The sequence below is a fragment of the Giraffa tippelskirchi genome, chromosome 4 (genome assembly GCF_054371585.1).
Source record: "Giraffa tippelskirchi isolate mGirTip1 chromosome 4, T2T-mGirTip1v1.2.pri, whole genome shotgun sequence".
NCBI classification, from domain to species: domain Eukaryota; kingdom Metazoa; phylum Chordata; class Mammalia; order Artiodactyla; family Giraffidae; genus Giraffa; species Giraffa tippelskirchi.
In genome coordinates, this window is record NC_137278.1 from 36,037,603 (window position 1) to 36,057,591 (window position 19,989).

Consider the following 19,989-nt stretch of genomic DNA (forward strand, 5'->3'; position numbering starts at 1 on the left):
CTTTGTCTTTTTCCTGAGGAAAATTGTAGAAGGGACGTAGGAGAGTGTATCTAGGACTTTTCTATCTTTCCAGATATCAAGTTATGTGGGCCAAAAATGCCAGTGGATCTTAAGGAATTCTGTAAAAAGATGTAAAGCAAAATATAGTCTTTCATTCTTACAGATCGGTGGACTTCATACCTTTTTTTTTGAACCACAGGTCATTTCTGCAAATGAAGCCTTCCATTGCAGTCTAGGATTTAGTATGGAGAAAAGAACTGCTTTGGTTGATGAATATTGGTGGAGAGGGAGTAAGCTCAAACAGGAAGTATTTCTATAGAATCCTTCAACTCAAAAGAGCACAATTCAACAGCTTTAGTACCCTGGTTACTTTAGGAAAAATACAGCAGAATTTGAGGAGGATAAAGGTCTGCTGTACAGGGGAAGTGAAGTGTTAGTTGCTCAGTTGTGTCCAACTCTTTGCAACTCCATGGGCTGTAACCCACCAGGCTCCTCTGTCCATGGGATTTTCCAGACAAGAATACTGGAGTAGGTTGCCATTTCTTACTCCATCTGTACGGGGGAAGACAGACTGAAGTAAGATGGAACTGAAATCTAAAAATCACAAATAGGATGGAGAAGATCCCTGTGAACCTGTCTTCCAAATCCTCAATACTAGATCGAGGCTTCTAAGAACTATTAAGAAGGGAAATCCTTAGAACCTGACAGGAGAACATGTAAAGCAACATACTAATCTATTCTCTGGACATAGTAATTTATGGAAACCAATACACCCCAAAAAAAGAGTGCAAGATGAAAAACACAAATCACACAACTGTTTTAGTAAGTGAATGGGTGACTAAGCAGTAATATGTTAATAAGGAAATTATTACATTTTGGAAAATAGTTACAATTAATACCAAGGAGAGATCTTTGACTAATCTCTGACAGATTGGAACTGAACTAAATGAAACATGGCAAACTTTATATATTAGTGTTATATACTAAATTATATACTTAGTATGTTTATATAACTAATATATATATTTTTATATATATAATATATATTTATATTATATAACTAATTATATATTAGTATGTTTGATTTTTATAGTTAAAATTCTAGTAGTAGGTAGATCACAGAGGGTAATACTGAGCATAATATTGTCTGCATACTATTTAACCTTGAAATTAATATTGTAAGTTGTAAGTTTATTGATTCCCAGAGCTGAATTATCATTGGGAAATGGACAGACTGCCATATTTACATTTTTTAATATTTAGAATGTGTAATAGTTACATTTGGGTATTGAAATCAGCTGTATTAGTGTATAGAAAGTCATTTACTGAAATGATAGACTTATGTTTGTGATTGCCAAAATGTACACCAAAGAGTGGCAACCTTGGAAGTTATTTAGTTATTAAAAGATAATGAGATAAAAGCTCATGGGTTGCTCTACTTTGGTAAATCAGTATAAAAATGTTCATACATTAGATATTCAGATGTTATAAGGTAGATATTTAAAACTTTTTTCACTCTATTTTTTCTCAAGTATCGTTTTTAGGTGGTGAACTTAACATCTATTTGAGTATTTTCAGGGTCCAGAATACTCATTCCATGATGTAGTTGCATGTTTTTAAAGTTAAAACAGTATTTGCCAGATAGAGGAAACAGACTGATCTTAAAGCTTAAAAAAATTTTTTAAACAGTATTTTACACATAGTTTTGAGTTGGGATATGATTTTTTTTTTTTTTCTATGTAGGCTAGCAAAGTACCTTTGGTGTGAAAAAGTATCTGTTAAAGGTGTTTTTTACCTTCCACAATTAACTTTAAACTTGGGTTTTTAAGCCCAAAGAGAATGTTTTATGATTCTCTTTAGGTTCTGAATCCAGCTTGTTTGCATATTTTTAAATTACTGCGTTTAAATGTAACTTTAAATATATTCTATTTTCGTATGTTATCATTGTTTATAAACTTTTTTTTTTTTGCTTATGCAAGTAATATACACAATATTACACAATTTGGGGAAATTTATACTTTTTGTACTTAATGTTATATTGTAATATCGCACATTGTTAGTCATGGTTGTCCAGAAAAATAGAACCACCTCTGTGTGTGTGTGTGTGTGTGCGCGCACGCATGTGTGTAGAAAGAGAGGGAAAGAGAGAGAAGTGGTGGGCCAAATTTATTTTAAGGAATTGGCTCACATGATTGTGGAGGGTGGTAAATCAAAAATATATAGGGTACGTCCATAGGTGGAGACCAGGGGAGAGTTGCAGTTTGAGTCCAAAGGCAGTCTGGTGGCAGAACTCTTCTTTGTTTGAGGAGTGAAAGTGAAAGTTGCTCAGTCATGTCCAACTCTTTGTGACCCCATGGACTACACAGTCCATGGAATTCTCCAGGCCAGAATACTGGAATGGGTAGCTATTCTATTCTCCAGGGGATCTTCCCAACCCAGGGATCGAACCCAGGTCTCCCATATTGCAGGCAGATTCGTTACCAGCTGAGCCACCAGGGAAGCCCAAGAATACTGAAGTTGGTAGCCTCTCCCTTCCCCAGTGGATCTTCCCAACCCAGGAATCTTACCAGGGTCTCCTGCATTGCAGGCAGATTCTTTACCAGCTGACCTACCAGGGAAGCCCATGTTTGAGGAGATTAGTCCTTTTCTCTTAAAGCCTTCAACTGATTGGATGAAGCCCACTCACATAATGCATGATTACTCAAAGTCTACTGGTTTAAATATTAATCTCGTCAAAAACACCTTCACAGACACAGCTAAAATAATGTTTGACCAATATCTGGGTACTTTGACCTAGCCAATTTGCCACACAAAATTAACCATCACAGTTCATATACTATAATTTTGTGTGTTGTTTTCCTGATTTGGAAAGGAAAGCTTTTCTGGGTTTTTAACAGCTATAGTATTACATGCAATTCAACACCCTTGTATATTTAGTAAACTTCTTTATTTAATAAATATATGAGTGCCTGGAGCCTCATATACCAAAAAATCTCTACTTTCATGAAGCTTACATTCTAAGAGGAAAGACAGATAAAAAAATAATAAAAATATGCCAGGTATTCATGCATGCCTTACAGGAAAAGCAAGATAAGGAGAGAGTAATAAAAGATGGGGGCATAGGGTGCTGTCTAAGTAAGGTGGTTTGAGAAGGCCCCTTGAGTGATAGTTGCTCAGTCATGCCTGACTCTTTGCAACCCCATGGACTGTAGCCTGCTAGCCTGTGTCCATGAAATTCTCCAGGCAGGATTACTGGAGTGGGTTGCCATTTCCTTCTCCAGAAAAGACCCCTTAACTTTTCATTTAAGTGGAGACTAAATGAACAAAGCAGATGATGATGCAGATGTCCGAGTAGAAGGCATTCTGGCTAGAATGAAGAACCTGAGGTGGAACACGACTGGCTGGTTTGAGAACATCTGAGCAGCCAGTGTCGCTAGAGAGGCAGAGTACTCCACTGTGTGTTAGAGGGAGCCAGCTAACGAGACAGGAGGCTGTGGTGAGAAAGTGAGATGCTCGTCTGTTAGCCCTAATAATCTCAGAGTCTGGGAGTGGGCAGATCAAGTGGGGAAGGAGGAGAAAATCTGCATCTCTGATCTGTGTCTGACTATTTCTATCTTCCCACATCATGCCCATGCCTTTTAGAACTACTTCTACCTGTATTCACATTCTACATCAGAGTTCAATTTTGGTCTTCAGATCCCCCAAGTCTGTGACCAGCTGGAAGAGAGAACTGAAGAGTAGTTACCTTCATCTTTGTGGTGACTCTGGGATTCCCCATCCCATGTAAGGTCCTGCCAGCTGTCTGTAAAATACTGTTCTGTAGTCCCATGCCCAGAATGCCCCCCTCAAGTGAATGAGAGAGGAGCTTATTCCTTTTCTTGTTTAGGGCTTTTACTTTTGACCTGCTAGAGATCTGTTTAATTGTTTGACTCAGGTTATAGGAGTGTTCTTTGAGTGTTTCAGTGTTGTGGAATCCATCTATACTTTTTTGAGATTTTGAGAACTCCATGGTCTTAAATTTACTCCTCAGAAAGTAGTATTTATTTATATAGCCCCCCACCCCCTACCCCGGTGACTTGGAGTGGTCTAAATTTCAGGATGCAGCTGAGAATTGCAGGTTCTAACATCTGCTGTCATCAGAAAGTATTTCATGATCTCCACCAGCAGTTGAGGCCAAATTTCTGAACACTTTACTTTTTCCAAATACAATTGCTGAATAATGGGCTTGGTTCTTCTTGGAACTTATAAAGTTACCTCATGGAATGGAAAAAGTTTTTGCCAACAGTTGGAACATATACTTGACTCAGTAACTATATTCGGCCAAACCATGTTCAGATGTTTGTGCGTGATGTGCTAATCATGTGCCCATTCTGTCGTGGAGTGGTTTTAGTTACTAGTATTAGTGTGCTGTGTGCCTGAGCAAGGCAGATACTTCACTTTGCACTGAAGCCCTAAATTATTGGGTTAAAACAGTGTTGATCTATTTGGCAAATTGTTGGTTATTTCTTCTGGATGTCCAGATCCTTATGTTTTATTACTATTTTAGTTTTATTTCATCATTATATTTTAGTATTTCAATTTTTATAATGTAATGACTATTTTATGAAAATTTTAGTTATTAGTATCTTATTTATATTTCAGTTTTCATTGTGTATTGACTATTTTATAAAATCTCTTAAAGAATTTTAAAGATTTGAATATGTTATAAAACATCTTTAATACCTTATTATAAGAATTTTCAAAATTTCAGTAAGTAGGTAGCTCTAGGATTGTTGTTAGGGATTTAATAAAGTATTTCTATCATTTGATTCAGTAAGTTATATTGAATAATTACAGAAAACTTAACTGCCATTTTTATAAAAAATTCTGTCCTATTTCCTTTCTTTACTTATCATTCTTTATTTTATGGCTTCTACTATTGTTTTGTTTAGAAAATAGCATAACTCGAAGTAATGAATTTGCTGAAAAGAATGGACTTCAGAAATACAAATATGTCTTACATCCAAGAACTACAGGCTTTACCTTTGTAGTAGACCATCTACGAGAAGGTAAGCACCCATCTCAAAATGCACTTTTTTTATGTAAGTGGCAGAAATTGGCGAATTTCACATAGCTCTTTTGAATTTACAAAGTACTTTTTTATACTTTATTTCAAGAAATAATAATACTGTATTTTTATACTGACTTGGCTCCATGCACTAAAATGTTTTAAAAGAATCAAAAGAAAACGTTTTTTCTCCTTTTTTGGAATAGAAAATAATAATATAATACATACAGTTAGACTGTCATTCCAATTTTAAATGTTTCTTAAAAGTCATAAAACTGTCTTGAGGGTATCTTATCACCTATAGTTATTTATAACTTAAAAAATATTTTTACGTTCATTATTCGACTCAGTGCAACAAATGATTCTGGTTGGTAGAAAGGAAGTACTGCTATCTCCATTTTATTGTTAAACAGAAGTCGCATCCAAAGTGGTTAGTAAATTTCTGTAGGTCATGGATAGAACCTCATTCTTCTGCTTCCTACTCTGGCTCGTACTACCCTCTGCCCCTCATGTCCTCTAGAACCATGTCTATCAAAGGGCGTCTAGAGATAAGGTTGATTCCGTTGACCATGTCACACTCATTTAAATGTTTATATTTTGATATTTTTATGGGGAAAAAAACAATTGTACATTTTGTTATAGCTGCATTTTTAAGTATTTATATCTTCATACACACATGTACATATATGGATATATATGAAAAAGGAACTATCCAGAAACACCCTAATTGGCATCACTGTTGTTCCTTTAGGGTTTAACGTACTGTAAGATGTAATGTATAACCTCATTTAGTGAACCCTGTCAGAAGAAGTATCTTTACAACTAAGTCCTCATGAGTTAAAAGAAATGTATAATCAGTCCAAAATCACAATGGTATAGTAAACTCAAGATATTGTCCCTATTAGTTTGGCTTGCTTTTGGAATTCTGTGCTTATAAGTAAAATGAAATGGAAACATGGGCTTGATGGTCATATTGTATATGACCGTCTACCCGTAGAAACTCATGGAGAACACAATTCTTTATGCTTATGGAATAGGACAGAGAGCCCCAAGACATTAAAGCAGTGACCCTGCTATTTTTATTTTCTTCCCCAAAACATGGTACCACTTACTGTGGCATTCATTCTAGGCTCACCCTTCTCATTCCATAATATGTTTTTTATTTTGTAATTGTCTGATATTTTATAGTATTTAATGATTACTTTTAAAGTATTTCTGACATCATGGAACATGCTGTTAGAACACATCTTTTGCTAATAAAGATCTTTTTAATTGTAGGCAGGATAATGGAGAAATTATTTTATAGTGGATAAGGATATATCTATAGAACTATCTGTTCTGAAATCTGGAAAATATTTTAGTAGCAAACTGATTTATAACTTTGGGGAACATGTGTTACTTAGTCATCACTCAGAGTACTAGTTAACAAGCACAGTATATAATTTTTCCTGCCCAAACTGGCAACTGATCATCCCCCTTCAAGGTACCAGTCAAAAAAAAAAAGTAACACAGATGGCTCCATTTGCTTCAGTTAAAAAAAGTTGATGAGTCTCTTTACTTTAGTTAGAAAAGTAGAATGGGTCCTATATACTATGATAATAATAGAAACAAGAAATATGATGGCTGTAATTATAATAGAAATCTAATTAGAACAGTAGCTAACATTTATTGAGCATTTACTAAGTACCAGGCATTATGCTAAGTGCTTTGTATGCGTAAAGTCAGTTAACCCTCACAACAACCAATATTTAACTTGTAGAGCAAAACTAGAGCAGAAATTGAGGTGAAGAATCAGTTCAGAGTTATTGCAGTATGGTTTGTCTGACTGAGTAGGCTGTGCTCCTTCTACTGTAATATGGTGCCTCTTGTATTTATAGTGTGATTTCAGTTAAAGCACCTTTGTAATAATAGTGAGCTGGCTGGTTTCTTCAAGGAAAGTATTTAAAAGAAAAAAGAGGCTAAATGGTCAGGTAATGGAGGGATGGTAGTCACAAGCTGAAGTGGTTATGGTGCTACCTGAGGTGACAAGGGGAGCAGGCACAGTCAGGTGGGGGTGAGGAGGTGTCAAGTGAACAGAGAGAGAATAGGTTTGTCAAGAATCAGAGGTAAAGTGGTTCTTAGACCACCATCCAGTCTCTGTCCTTTTAGAAAAGCAATCTAATACTCAAAAAGGGCCCAGCAAAACTTTCTTATCTTTTTGAGATCTGCTTTTAGTAGTCAATTAAGTGAAAAAGCAGCTTGCATTAAACAAATGACCATCATAAATAAATATTCCAGTGGAAGCCCAGAGACCACATATTAAAACCATTTACTGAAGAAATCTATGAGGACAAGATGTCAGAGTAGAAGGACTCAAACCTACCTCCTCTCACTAAAACACCAAAATCACAACTGCTGAATAACCATCAACAAAAAAGACTCAAAACTACCAAGAAAGATACTCTACCCACAAAGACAAAGCAGAAGCCACAAGATGGTAGGAGGGGCACTTTCATGATATGATGAAATCCCATCCCTCTGAGTGGGCGACCCACAACCTGGAAAGTAATTATATCACAGAGATTGTTGCACAGGAGTGAGAATTGAGAGCCCTATGTCAGACTCCCCAGCCTGCAGGTCTGGCATCAGGAGGAGGAGCCCCCAGAGCAATTTGGCTTTGAAGGCCAGTGGACCTTGACTGGAGGGGCTCCACAGGACTGGGGGAAGCAGATTCTACTCTTGGAGGGCACAAACAAGGTTTCATGTGCACAGGGACCAAGAGCAAAACAATGACTCCATAAGAATGTGGACCAGACCTACCTGTGGGTCTTGGAGGGTCTCCTGAGGGAGATGGAGGTAGGCTGTGGCTCACTCTGGGGACAAGGACGCTGATGGTTGACACTCAGGGGATTCTCATCAGTGTGAGCTTTTCTGGAGGTTGCCATTTTGGCACCAAGATCTTGCCTCACCCAACAGCCTGCAGGTTCCAGTGATGGGACGCTACAGGCCAAACAACCAACAGGGTGAGAACACAGCCCCACCAATCAGGGGACAAGCTGCCTAAAGTTGTCCTGAGCCAACAGCCATCTATAAACACACCCTTTGACACAGCCCTGCCCTCCAGAGGGATGGAACCCAGTTCTACCCACCAGGAAGCATGCACAAGTCTCCTTGGACCAGCCTTACTTACTGGGGAACAGAAACCAGAACCAAGAAGAACTATAATCCTACAGCCTAAGAAACAGAGACCGTGAACATAGAAAGTTAGACAAAATGAGATGGCAGAAAAATATGTTCCAGAGAAAGGAATAAGATAAAACTCCAGAAGAACAAGTAAGCAAACTAGAGATAGGTAATGTATCTGACAAAGAATTCAGTTTTGATAGTAAAGATCATCTAAGATCTCAGAAAAAGAATGGAGGCACAGACCAAAAGGATATGAAAATGTTTAATAAAGAGCTAGAAGCTTTAAAGAACAAACAGATGAGCAATACAATAACTGAAAAAATACACTGGACGGAATCAATAGCAGAATAAATGAGGCAGAATAATAAGTGAGCTGGAAGACAGATTTGTGGAAACCACTGCTGCAGTACAGTATAAAGAATAAAAGAATGAAAAGAAATGAGGACAGTTATCAGTGACCTCTGGGACAACATTAAACACACCTTGCATTCTAGGGGTCCCAGAAGAAGAGAGAAAGGGCCTGAGAAAATATTTGAAGAGATAATAACTGAAAACTTCCCTAACCTGGGAAACAGTCACCTGAGTCCAGAAGTGCAGAGTCCCATACAGGAGAAACCTAAGGATGAACACACCAAGACATACTAATCAAATTGACCAAAATTAAAGACAGAGGAAATATTAAAAGCAACAAGACAAAAGCAACAAATAGCATAAAGGGAACTCCCATAAGGTTATCAGCTGATGGTTCAGCAGAAGCTCTGTAGGCCAGAAGGGAGTGGCATGATATATTAAAGTGATGGAAGGCCAAAAGCTACAACCAAGAATATTGTACCCAGGAAGACTCTTGTTCAGGTTCCATGGAAAAATCAAGCTTTACAGACAGGCAAAATCTGAGAGAATTCAGCAGCACCAAACCAGCTTTACAGCAAATGCTAAAGGAACTTCTCTAGATAGAAAAGAAAAGCCCACAACTACAAACAAAATTATGAATGAGAAAACTCACCAGTAAAGGCAAACATACAGTAAAGCTAGGAAATCATACACACACAAATATAGTATCAAAACCAGCAACTCTGAGCAAGAAGAAATTACAAATGAAAGATATTAGAAATGCATTTGAAATTAAGAGTCCAACAACTTAAAATAATTTGTTTGTGTGTGTATATATATATGCACACACATAGACACACACGCATATATAGACTGCTATATCAAAACCTCATGGCAACAGCAAACCAAAATTCTACAGTAGACACACACACACAATAAGCAACACAAACAAAACACTAAAAATAGCTGTCAAATCACATGAGAGGAAAACAAAAGAGGAAGGGAAGAAAAATGACCAAACAATTAACAGGATGGCAGTAAGAACATAAATATTGATAATTATTTTAAATGTAAATGGATTAAATGCTTCAACTGAAAGACACAGACTGAGTAAATTGACACAAAAATCAGACCTGTATATTTGCTGTCCACAAGAGACCCACTTCAGTCTAGGACATACACAGATTGAAAGTAAAAGAATGGAAAAGGTGTTCCATGCAGATGGCATTCAAAAGAAAACTGGAGTAGTAGTACTCATAATAGAAAAAACAGACTATAAAAAAAGACTACAAGAGACAAAGTAGGATACTACATAATGATCATGGGATCGAGAAGATAAAACAATTGTTAATATATATGCACCCAACATAAGAGCACCTCAATATATAAGGCAAATACTAACAGCTGTAAAAGGAGAAACTGACACAGTAATAGTGGGGGACTTCAACACCACACTTACATCAATGGACAGAATCATCTAGAAAGAAAATCAATCAGGAAATATTGGCCTTAAATGACGAATTAGATCAGATAGACTTAATTGATACAAATTAACTTATTTACAAAATAAAAATAAAACTTAGACTCTGAAAACAAACTTATGATTACCAAAGGGCAAATGTGGGAGGAGGGATGAATTATGAGTTTGGAAGTAACATCTACATACTACTATATGAGTTTGGAAGTAACATGTACATACTACTGTATATAAAATAGATAATCAACAAGGACCTACCGTATAGCACAGGGGACCCTACTCAATAATCTGTAACAATCTATACCAGAGAAGAACAGATATATGTACAACTAAATTACTTTGCTGTACACCTGAAGTAAACACAACATTGTAAATCAACTATACTCTGATATGAAATAAAAATTAAATTAAAAAGACAATTATCATGAGGTAACATCTTTACTGCTGACTCATGCATGTAACTGAATTCACTGTTTCTGACCCTAACAGCTAGTATAAACAAGGCAGATGAGAAGTTACGGTCAAGAAGTCTTAGCAGGAAGTACTGAATAAGAGAAAATGCATAACAAAGTAGCTTCTGAGCCTCTGTTTACCATATACTTCACCAAGACTAAGAATATTTAGAAAACACACACTTAACTTGAAATACACTACCCATCATATAACATGATACAGATGTGTTGTTCTTGTAATAATAATAGTGAAAAGTTTTTCCTGAGTACCTTGATCTCAATCATTTTTGTACTTGATTTTATATTTTTACTAGATTATAACCTTAAGGGTGTGGATTGTCTTTCACATAATAAAGACTAAATCAGTATTAGGTGAGCTGAATGTTTGCTTTTCTCTGAATAGATAAGCACAGTGTGCTATCATCTTCCCAGAGCTATGTGTGTTACACTGATCAGTATCTATCATGGATAATTTATTTTATATGTACCTCTAATCACAGGACAATTCAGTAAGTGATTATATAACTCCTTTTGGTACTAGATTAACCCAGATCCAAAAGAAGTTGCTCACTTAGAAAAGAGCTTTTCCACGAGAAAGTTTTTGGTTTTGAGTTTTAGTTACACGGTGTGAATAAATTTATTACACAATTTAAAAATTTTAACTTAATGCACCAAAATTTAGTTATACTCATTACCATCGCTGCTGCTATATTATTTTTAACAATAGTAGCTTTATTCTTCTTTGATTTTAAACAAGTAAGGATTTCTTCCAACCATTGGTTTTGTTACATGTTTTGGAAGCCATCACTGAGTTGTCACCATGCAGTAATTGCCTTCATCATTAGATGGCACAAGTGTGTACATTTGAGACAACTTAAAATCAAGTTAAAGTAGTTGGGAGTGAGAAGTCTAACACTCCATTGAACAAAACCCTGCCTTCAAGAAGTTACAGTCTCCCTGGATAGATAAGAATAGTGTTCATGGAAATATCAAAAAAATAACATGACTGTTTAATTATGTGCCGGGTTGTGTGGTATATTGTATAAATTATTATGCTGAATTACACAATGAGTTCATGGCAAATAGATGGGGAAACAATGGAAACGGTGACAGACTTTATTTTCTTGAGCTCCAAAATCACTTCAGATGGTGACTGCAGTCATGAAATTAAAAGACACTTGCTCCTTGGAAGAAAAGCTATGACCAACCTAGACAACATTTTAAAAAGCAGAGACATTACTTTGCCAACAAAGGTCCATCTAGTCAAAGCTATGGTTTTCCTGTAGTCATGTATGGATGTGAGAGTTGGCCTATAAAGAAAGCTGAGCACTGAAGAATTGATGCTTTTGAGCTGTGATGTTGCAGAAGACTCTTGAGAGTCCCTTGGACAGCAAGGAGATCAAACCAGTCAATCCTAAAAGAAATCAGTCTTGAATATTCACTGGAAGGACTGATGCTGAAGCTGAAGCTCCAATTCTTTGGCCACCAGCTGTGAAGAACTGACTCATTTGAAAAGACCCTGATGCTGGGAAAGATTGAAAGCAGGAGGAGAAGGGGACGACAAAGGATGAGATGGTTGGATGGCATCACCGACTCAATGGACATGAGTTTGAGTAAGCTCCGGGAATTGGTGATGGACAGGGAAGCCTGGTGTGCTGCAGTCCATGGGGTCACAAAGAGTTGGACACGGCTGAGCGACTGAACTGACTGACACAATTATAGATATGTTCAGTGAAGAGCGTTCGTGTTGAAATACTCAGGTAAGGCTTCTTCAAGAAGCTGAATTTCCCTTGGAGCTTAGAGACCTCATGTAATTAGGATAGGCAGGAAAAAAATAAGGATGGCTGAGGACAGGAAAGGGAGAGTACAAGAACGGGCACCGAGTTTGGGCCACGTGGAGCTGAGTGGTCAGCTAGGGAAAAACCAGTCTGATTGAACTGAAGACCTGTGCCAGAAACTAACAGATGGTACTTAAGAACGTTGTGTGGAGCCATTATTGTTGAAAAACTTAATTCCTATGCCCAAAGAGTCATGTTTTTATTTTTTTCCACTTCTAGATCAAGTCATTCAAGCAAACAGCTCATGTGTTAAGACGCTAAAACATATAGGTATATTTAAGTTTCAGATTTGAAATAAAATGTTTAAGTCAAAGTAAAACAATCCATATTTTACCTCATATTTAGTTCATATACCTAAATTTTGAATATGAAGAAATGAAGAATACTGTCTTGCCACTAATCTAGGAGCTATACACTTAACAGGTAAAGATTAAGTAAATTCCCACTAGGCATTTTGGATCAGCACACCTGACCCAAATTCCTCAGTTTATATTCAGGGAGAGAGAAGCATTAACTGAACACCCAGATGACACTTATAGTATCTGATAGTCCTGTGTTGGGCTCCCTCATTTTGGTCTGTGATACTTCTTATTTGTTCTGAGAAAGCTGGTGGTTTTCTAGGAAGTAATAACAGTATATTGATCATAGAGAGCTCAGTCTTCAGTGTTGTTTTTAGACCATTTTTATGTCTTGGGCTTTTTGCTACCTACTGATAACCCAGTCTGTTCTTGCCCATAGTGGCTGTGTAAATGGGCGACGAACAATGGCCAGCAGGAATCATAACACTGCATTTATCTTAATTGGTGAGCCTCCCCCAGGACTGCATTTCAATGACCCTTCCTACCAAACAGCGTGTTTGAGGAGGCCAGGAAGAAAGGCAGACAAACTATTGGAATATTCTGTGCATTAAGTGTCATTGCACTCTGACCTGTTTATGTGACTTTTTTTATTGCTGGAAACTATTTATAAAATACAATAAGACCTTTCCCTTTTGTTAAAAAAATGTAATCATGGAAGTAGATCTCTGAGATTTATTAGAATATTTCCTGAGACCTAAACTTTCATCTTTCCCCACATTTGCAGATATCTTTGTAGACTGTCTTTTGAGGCCATTTTAAAAAGAACAAAGCTTTTATCTATGGTGATGAATAAAATACAACAAAACATAAAGAAAATTTGGATACTGATCAGTGGGAAATCGCACAGATAACTAAGTAACTTGGTCCTAATACATCATGAAGCAGAAATGATTCACAGTTGGCTCAGCAAAATTATCTACGACCATATGTTAAAGACCTTTGAAGTCACTCATTTCAAATCTTTGAATGCCATGGTACTTTAGATCATAAATGGCATTTATATTGTTCATTTATATTGTTCATTTTCATTTTCTCTCTCACAGCAAAACATCTGAGATGCTCACTTCGGACAGATCTTGACATTGTGTTCAGTGAAGAAAGTCATGACAGTCTTAATGAAAAATGGTAGAAACCCTATACTGTCCATAAAAACAACCAGGTCATATTTATCAAGTACTTGCCAGGTTCCATGCACTGAACTGTTCACATGTTGCTGTCATGGAGTAGAATTGCCCAGGGAGCTTTTTAAAACATACATAATCGGGTCTAGGCTCAGATCTGCTGAATCAGAATCTGGTGGTACACTCCTGTGCTCATCGCCAGCTCACTAGCTACTTTCTTACAGATCACTTAGTTTTCAAAACTGTGCTTCATGGTGGTTGGCGTTGTGCTACACCAAAGGAGACTGGCTCAGTTAGCAGCTAGCCCAGCTCACATGGCTGCTGAGTGGGGTACCATGAACTCAGGTCTCTTTGATGCCAAAGCCTATGTTTCTTCCTACTATGTAATAAGTTAACAGTTTTTCTATTCCAGACGCTACAAAAATACCATTATCATTGTGTAGAGGTTGTTTCTCTGTTACCCAGATTACTCTCTGATATCCTTGGCTATACTATAAGTTTTGTTTAAATGGAAAAATACATCAAGGATTTCCTTTCTGTAAGCACTTTTTTTTTTTTTTCTGGTTCCTTTATTTACCAGCTCTTCCTTTATTTTTCTGATCCTTAAAATAAAACTTAAACTATCTTTCCTTTCAAATTGTGGTTCTATCTTTTTCTTTCTTTTTGCCACCAACTCTCAAATAGCTTGATAACTTGATATTCTCAATATTAGCTCTTTTCATATATATGTATATCAGTTCAGTTCACTCAGTCGTGTCCGACTCTTTGCAACCCCATGAATTGCAGCATGCCAGGCCTCCCTGGCCATCACCAACTCCCGGAACCTACCCAAACCCATGTCCATCGAGTCGGTGATGCCATCCAACTATCTCATCCTCTGTCGTCCCCTTCTCCTCCTGCCCCCAATCCTTCCCAGCATTAGGGTTTTTCCAATGAGTCAGCTCTTCACATGAGGTGGCCAGAGTATTGGAGTTTCAGCTTCAATATCAGTCCTTCCAGTGAACACCCAGGACTGATCTCCTTTAGGATGGACTGGTTGGATCTGCTTGCAGTCCAAGGGACTCTCAAGAGTCTTCTCCAACACCACAGTTCAAAAGCATCAATTCTTCGGTGCTCAGCTTTCTTCACTGTCCAACGCTCACATCCATACATGACTACTGGAAAAACCATAGCCTTGACTAGACGGACCTTTGTTGGCAAAGTAATGTCTCTGCTTTTTAATATGCTATCTAGGGTGGTCATAACCTTCCTTCCAAGGAGTAAGCATCTTTTAATTTCATGGCTGCAATCACCATCAGCAGTGATTTTGGAGCCCCAAAATATATAAAGTCTGACACTGTTTCCACTGTTTCCCCATCTATTTGCCATGAAGTGATGGGACCAGATGCCGTGATCCTAGTTTTCTGAACGTTGAGCTTTAAGCCAACTTTTTCACTCTCCTCTTTCACTTTCATCAAGAGGCTCTTTAGTTCTTCTTCGCTTTCTGCCAGAAGGGTGGTGTCATCTGCATATCTGAGGTTATTGATATTTCTCCTGGCAATCTTGATTCCAGCTTGTGTTTCTTCCAGCCCAGCATTTCTCATGATGTACTCTGCATAGAAGTTAAATAAGCAGGGTGACAATATGCAGCCTTGACGTACTCCTTTTCGTATTTGGAACCAGTCTGTTGTTCCATGACCAGTTCTAACTGTTGCTTCCTGACCTACATGCAGGTTTCTCAAGAGACAGGTCAGGTGGTCTGGTATTCCCATCTCTTTCAGAATTTTCCACAGTTTATTGTGATCCACACAGTCAAAGGCCTTGGCATAGTCAATAAAGCAGAAATAGCATTTTCTGAAACTCTCTTGCTTTTTTGATGATCCAGCGGATGTTGGCAATTTGATCTCTGGTTCCTCTGCCTTTTCTAAAACCAGCTTGAACATCTGGAAGTTCACGGTTCACATATTGCTGAAGCCTGGCTTGGAGAATTTTGAACATTAATTTACTAGCGTGTGAGATGAGTGCAATTGTGCAGTAGTTTGAACATTCTTTGGCATTGCCTTTCTTTGGGATTGGAATGAAAACTGACGTTTTCCAGTCCTGTGGCCACTGCTGAGTTTTCCAGATTTGCTGGCATATTGAGTGCAGCACTTTCACAGCATCATCTTTGAGGATTTGAAAGAGCTTAACTGGAATTCCATCACCTCCACTAGCTTTGTTCATAGTGATGCTTTCTAAGGCCTGCTTGACTTCACATTCCAGGATGTCTGGCTCTAGGTGAGTGATCACACCATTGTGATTCTCTGGGTTGTGAAGATCTTTTTTGTATGGTTCTTCTGTGTATTCTTGCCACCTCTTCTTAATATATTCTGCTTCTGTTAGGTTCATACCATTTCTGTCCTTTATCGAGCCCATCTTTGCATGAAATGTTCCCTTGGTATCTCTAATTTTCTTGAAGAGATCTCTAGTCTTTTCCATTCTGTTGTTTTCCTCTATTTCTTTGCATTGATCGCTAAGGAAGGCTTTCTCATCTCTCCTTGCTATTCTTTGGAACTCTGCATTCAGATGGGAATATCTTTCCTTTTCTCCCTTGCTTTTTGCTTCTCTTCTTTTCCCAGCTATTTGTAAGGCCTCTTCAGACAGCCATTTTGCTTCTTTGCATTTCTTTTCCATGGGGATGGTCTTGATCCCTGTCTCCTGTACAATGTCATGAACCTCTGTCCATAGTTCATCAGGCACTCTGTCTATCAGATCTAGTCCCTTAAATCTATTTGTCACTTCCACTGTATAATCATAAGGGATTTGATTTAGGTCATACATATGTGTGTGTGTGTGTGTGTGTGTGTGTGTGTGTGTGTGAGAGAGAGAGAGAGAGAGAGAGAGAGTGCACGCACGCGCGTGCTAAGTTGCTTTAGTCATGTCCAACTCTTTGCGACCTTATGGACCATAGTCCACAGGCTTCTCTGTCCATGGGATTCTCCAGGCAAGAAGACTGGAATGGGTTGCCATTTCCTTCTCCAGGGGATTTTCCCAAACCAGGGATCTAACCCCCATCTCTTATGTCTCCTGCATTGGCAGAAGGGTTCTTTACCACTAGTGCCACCTGGGAAGCCCCATATATAATGATACGTATCTTTTTATTTATTGTAAAAAAAAAAAAAAAAAGTAGTTGGAAAATTAATTACGAAAAAGAAAATGGCACCCATAGTCTTGGCAGGCATTTCTCAGAAACATCCAGTGCCTTATGACATACAGTCTTCTTGTGTGTTTCCACATTTTATTTTTAAAATCTGGGTAATTCTATTTTGTTTGTAAAGTTTTTCCTTTTTTTATTTACTATAATGTGCACATTTTCACCATTCTTACATAATTTTTTATAAGTATGCTATGCTATTGTATGCATGGGGCTTCATCAGATAGAGGTACCACTTTATTTAATGAGGCCTCTATTATTCAGTTAAAACAGTTTCTAGTTTTCCACTCTTATAGATAATGCCAAAGTGTGTGTAAATCTCTAGTTATTTCATTAGGATATATTTCCAAATCTAATTACTGAGTCCAGGGTATATATATATTTTTTTAAGTTTAAAAAGTATGGTTGTCTTGTGCTCTGCTCCATTTCATTCATTCTCCAAATTCTGTGATATTGCCTTGGAAGCATCTCTTAGAGAAACTTCCTGCATTTCCAACAGTGGCCCCATTCAATGGGATCCCATTACTTCTTTTCACTCTTCCTGGCTTTCTCACTGGTCTGCTTCTCGTGTCTTCTTTGCTAATCCATACTGCACACAGCTAACAGTTGGTCTTCATAAAGTACCACTCTAATGTAATTGTGTGTGTTTTCATTTGTTCAGAAAATGTTTCTTGGGAACATATGTTACATGACTTGCTGAGATACCAAGACATGAGGTTAAAAAACATTAAAATGCATTATCGTTCAAGAGATATGAATAAAAAGTAACTTAAGCACATACAGAAAAGTTAGTCTTCTTTGATATGGAAGATGAACCAAGAAAGAATAATGAGGCATTTTCCAGGGAGAAAAAACATTTAAATATTTGCATTACTTCCATATTCCTTGGTCAGGACTTTTTATAATGTGGTTCCAATCTATTTTTTAAATTTTACGCAGTGTGAGCCAACCTATTTGAATTAATGGACTATTCCTGACTGTGCCTTATGTTTTTTGACTTTTGCCTCTGGTTATATCTGGTCCAGGCTAAAACCTGCTCGGTTTTGCTCTTATCTTTAATCTCCAAACGCTATTCTTCCTTTAATGATCTTCATCTAAGGGTCCATTCTCATTTTCCCTGCCTGGCAGACATCTGGACTGAAGATCCTTTTCCTAATAGGACTTAGCACTTCCCTTAATAGCCACTTTAATACATTTTACCTCTTACTTTCCTAAAAGGACAGCAACAGCCATGTCACCTAAACCATTAAGGGCAAAGATATTATTTCTAAATCTAATGAATACCTTCATGCTTTTATCTTACCTTCCTCTTAGCAGCATTTGGCACTGTTAATTCTTCTTGATATATGCTCTCCCTTTGGCTTTTCATTTTTCCTCTTTCTTCTCTTGCCTCTTCTCAAGACTCATTTGCAGGTTCTTCATTCCTTTCTGTGTTCCTCATAAGCGTCTCCCAGACTTCTTTGTTCTATGCCAAACATTCTCCCTGGGACATGTCATTCAGGGTGGTGGCTCAGATAATCATCCATGTGCTCGTGACTCCTAATTCTAAATCTTTGGTTCAAAAGCACTCTTAGTTCAGAGCCGTATATGTGACCTTTGCCACGTGGAGTTTCTGCAGGCATTTCAATATGTTTGTAATTGAGTTTATCATTCCCCCTAAACTGCATTTCCTCCTCTAGTCCTCACACCGTGGAATCATTATCATCATTGTCAATCAGGCCACTTCTAGATGAATGTGACAGCACACTCTACATTAGGCACTTGGGGCCTAAAGTCGAAAGACCTGGCTTCGAATTCTGGTTTCCTTGGGACTAGGGAGTATGTGGAGAAGGCAATGGCACCCCACTCCAGTACTCTTGCCTGGAGCATCCCAGGGACGGCAGAGCCTGGTGGGCTGCCATCTATGGGGTCACACAGAGTCGGACACGACTGAGGTGATGTAGCAGTAGCAGGGAGTATGTGGCTGGTCAGATCCGTTTCTCTCATTAAGCTTCATTTTCATCTTCTGTAAAATAGGTATAATAACAGTGCTTACTTCCTGTGATTTTACAGGACTCTTGAGGATTCAGTAAAGTCAGGCATGTAAAGCACTTAGCCCACGCACATGTGTGTGTGTGTGTTTGTACTTGGTTGCTCAGTCGTGTTTGACTCTGCAACCCCATGGACTGTGTAGCCCACCAGGCTCCTCTGTCCATGGGATTCTCCAGGCAATAATCCTGGGCCTGGGTTGCTGTCTCCTCCTCTAGGGGATCCTCCCAACCCAAAGATCGAACCCACGTCTCTTGTATTGGTAAGTGGATTCTTTACAACAGCGCCACCTGAGCAGTCAAGAGCACTTAGCACAGTGCATGAAAAATAGCAAGCACTCAATAAATGTTACAGTGCAAATTGGATTCTGTCAGCTCCCGGCAAATGGTTTCAGGTTTCACCGTGTTCCAAGGTTAAATCTACTCCTTTGACTGAATTGCCAGGCCCCGTGTGACCTGGCCCTTGCTTACCTTTCTGGCCAACTGCTATCTCTGATTGTCCCACTGTTTTAGCCCTGCTGATCTCTCCTCCCCCAGAGTGCACAGCACTCTGAGCCTTCTAGAGCAGAGCTTCTCCTCCTTAGCCTGGAGGTTGCAGCCTAAATGACAGTTCATTTGGGAAGCCTTCCCAGCTATCTTAAGACTTCTTTGTTCTCTATGTGAATGCTTTTCCTACTATATTTGCCCTATATAAACATTTTTTTCCTGTGATATTGTCACTTATTTAATTGTCCATTTTGTCCATTAACTCTCAGTTTCCTGACCGTAAGGATCAGGTCAGGTCCATTGACACCTTTTATCCTAGACTCAGCACAGGCCTGTTGTATTAAAGATGCTCTTCAGATTTTTTTTAACCAATCGCTATTTGGTTGATGTAATTTATACCCTGCCATGGTTCAATACTGATTTAAAGTGGCAAACATAAATAGGTATATTATGATAACAGCAGCAGCACAACATAAGAAAAAAATTTAAGGTAAAGGGACAATAAGGGTATGAAT

At 38.1% G+C, this 19,989-nt stretch overlaps 1 protein-coding gene and 1 long non-coding RNA gene across 4 annotated transcripts in view; both read left to right on the top strand.

Moving 5' to 3' along the window:
• The window catches only part of LCLAT1 (lysocardiolipin acyltransferase 1), a 187,639-nt gene that overhangs the window by 107,373 nt on the left and 60,277 nt on the right, over positions 1–19,989 (top strand). For all 3 annotated transcript variants that reach the window (XM_081484313.1, XM_081484315.1, XM_081484314.1), the window contains one exon: positions 4,932–5,048. In XM_081484313.1, the coding sequence (XP_081340439.1) occupies positions 4,932–5,048 (117 nt within the window). The remainder of the gene's footprint in view (positions 1–4,931; positions 5,049–19,989) is intronic.
• LOC145503863 (uncharacterized) overlaps positions 13,712–19,989 on the top strand; it is a 30,090-nt gene continuing 23,812 nt past the window's right edge. Inside the window, exon 1 of the long non-coding RNA XR_014051855.1 lies at positions 13,712–13,793. This is a non-coding gene — a long non-coding RNA (uncharacterized LOC145503863). The remainder of the gene's footprint in view (positions 13,794–19,989) is intronic.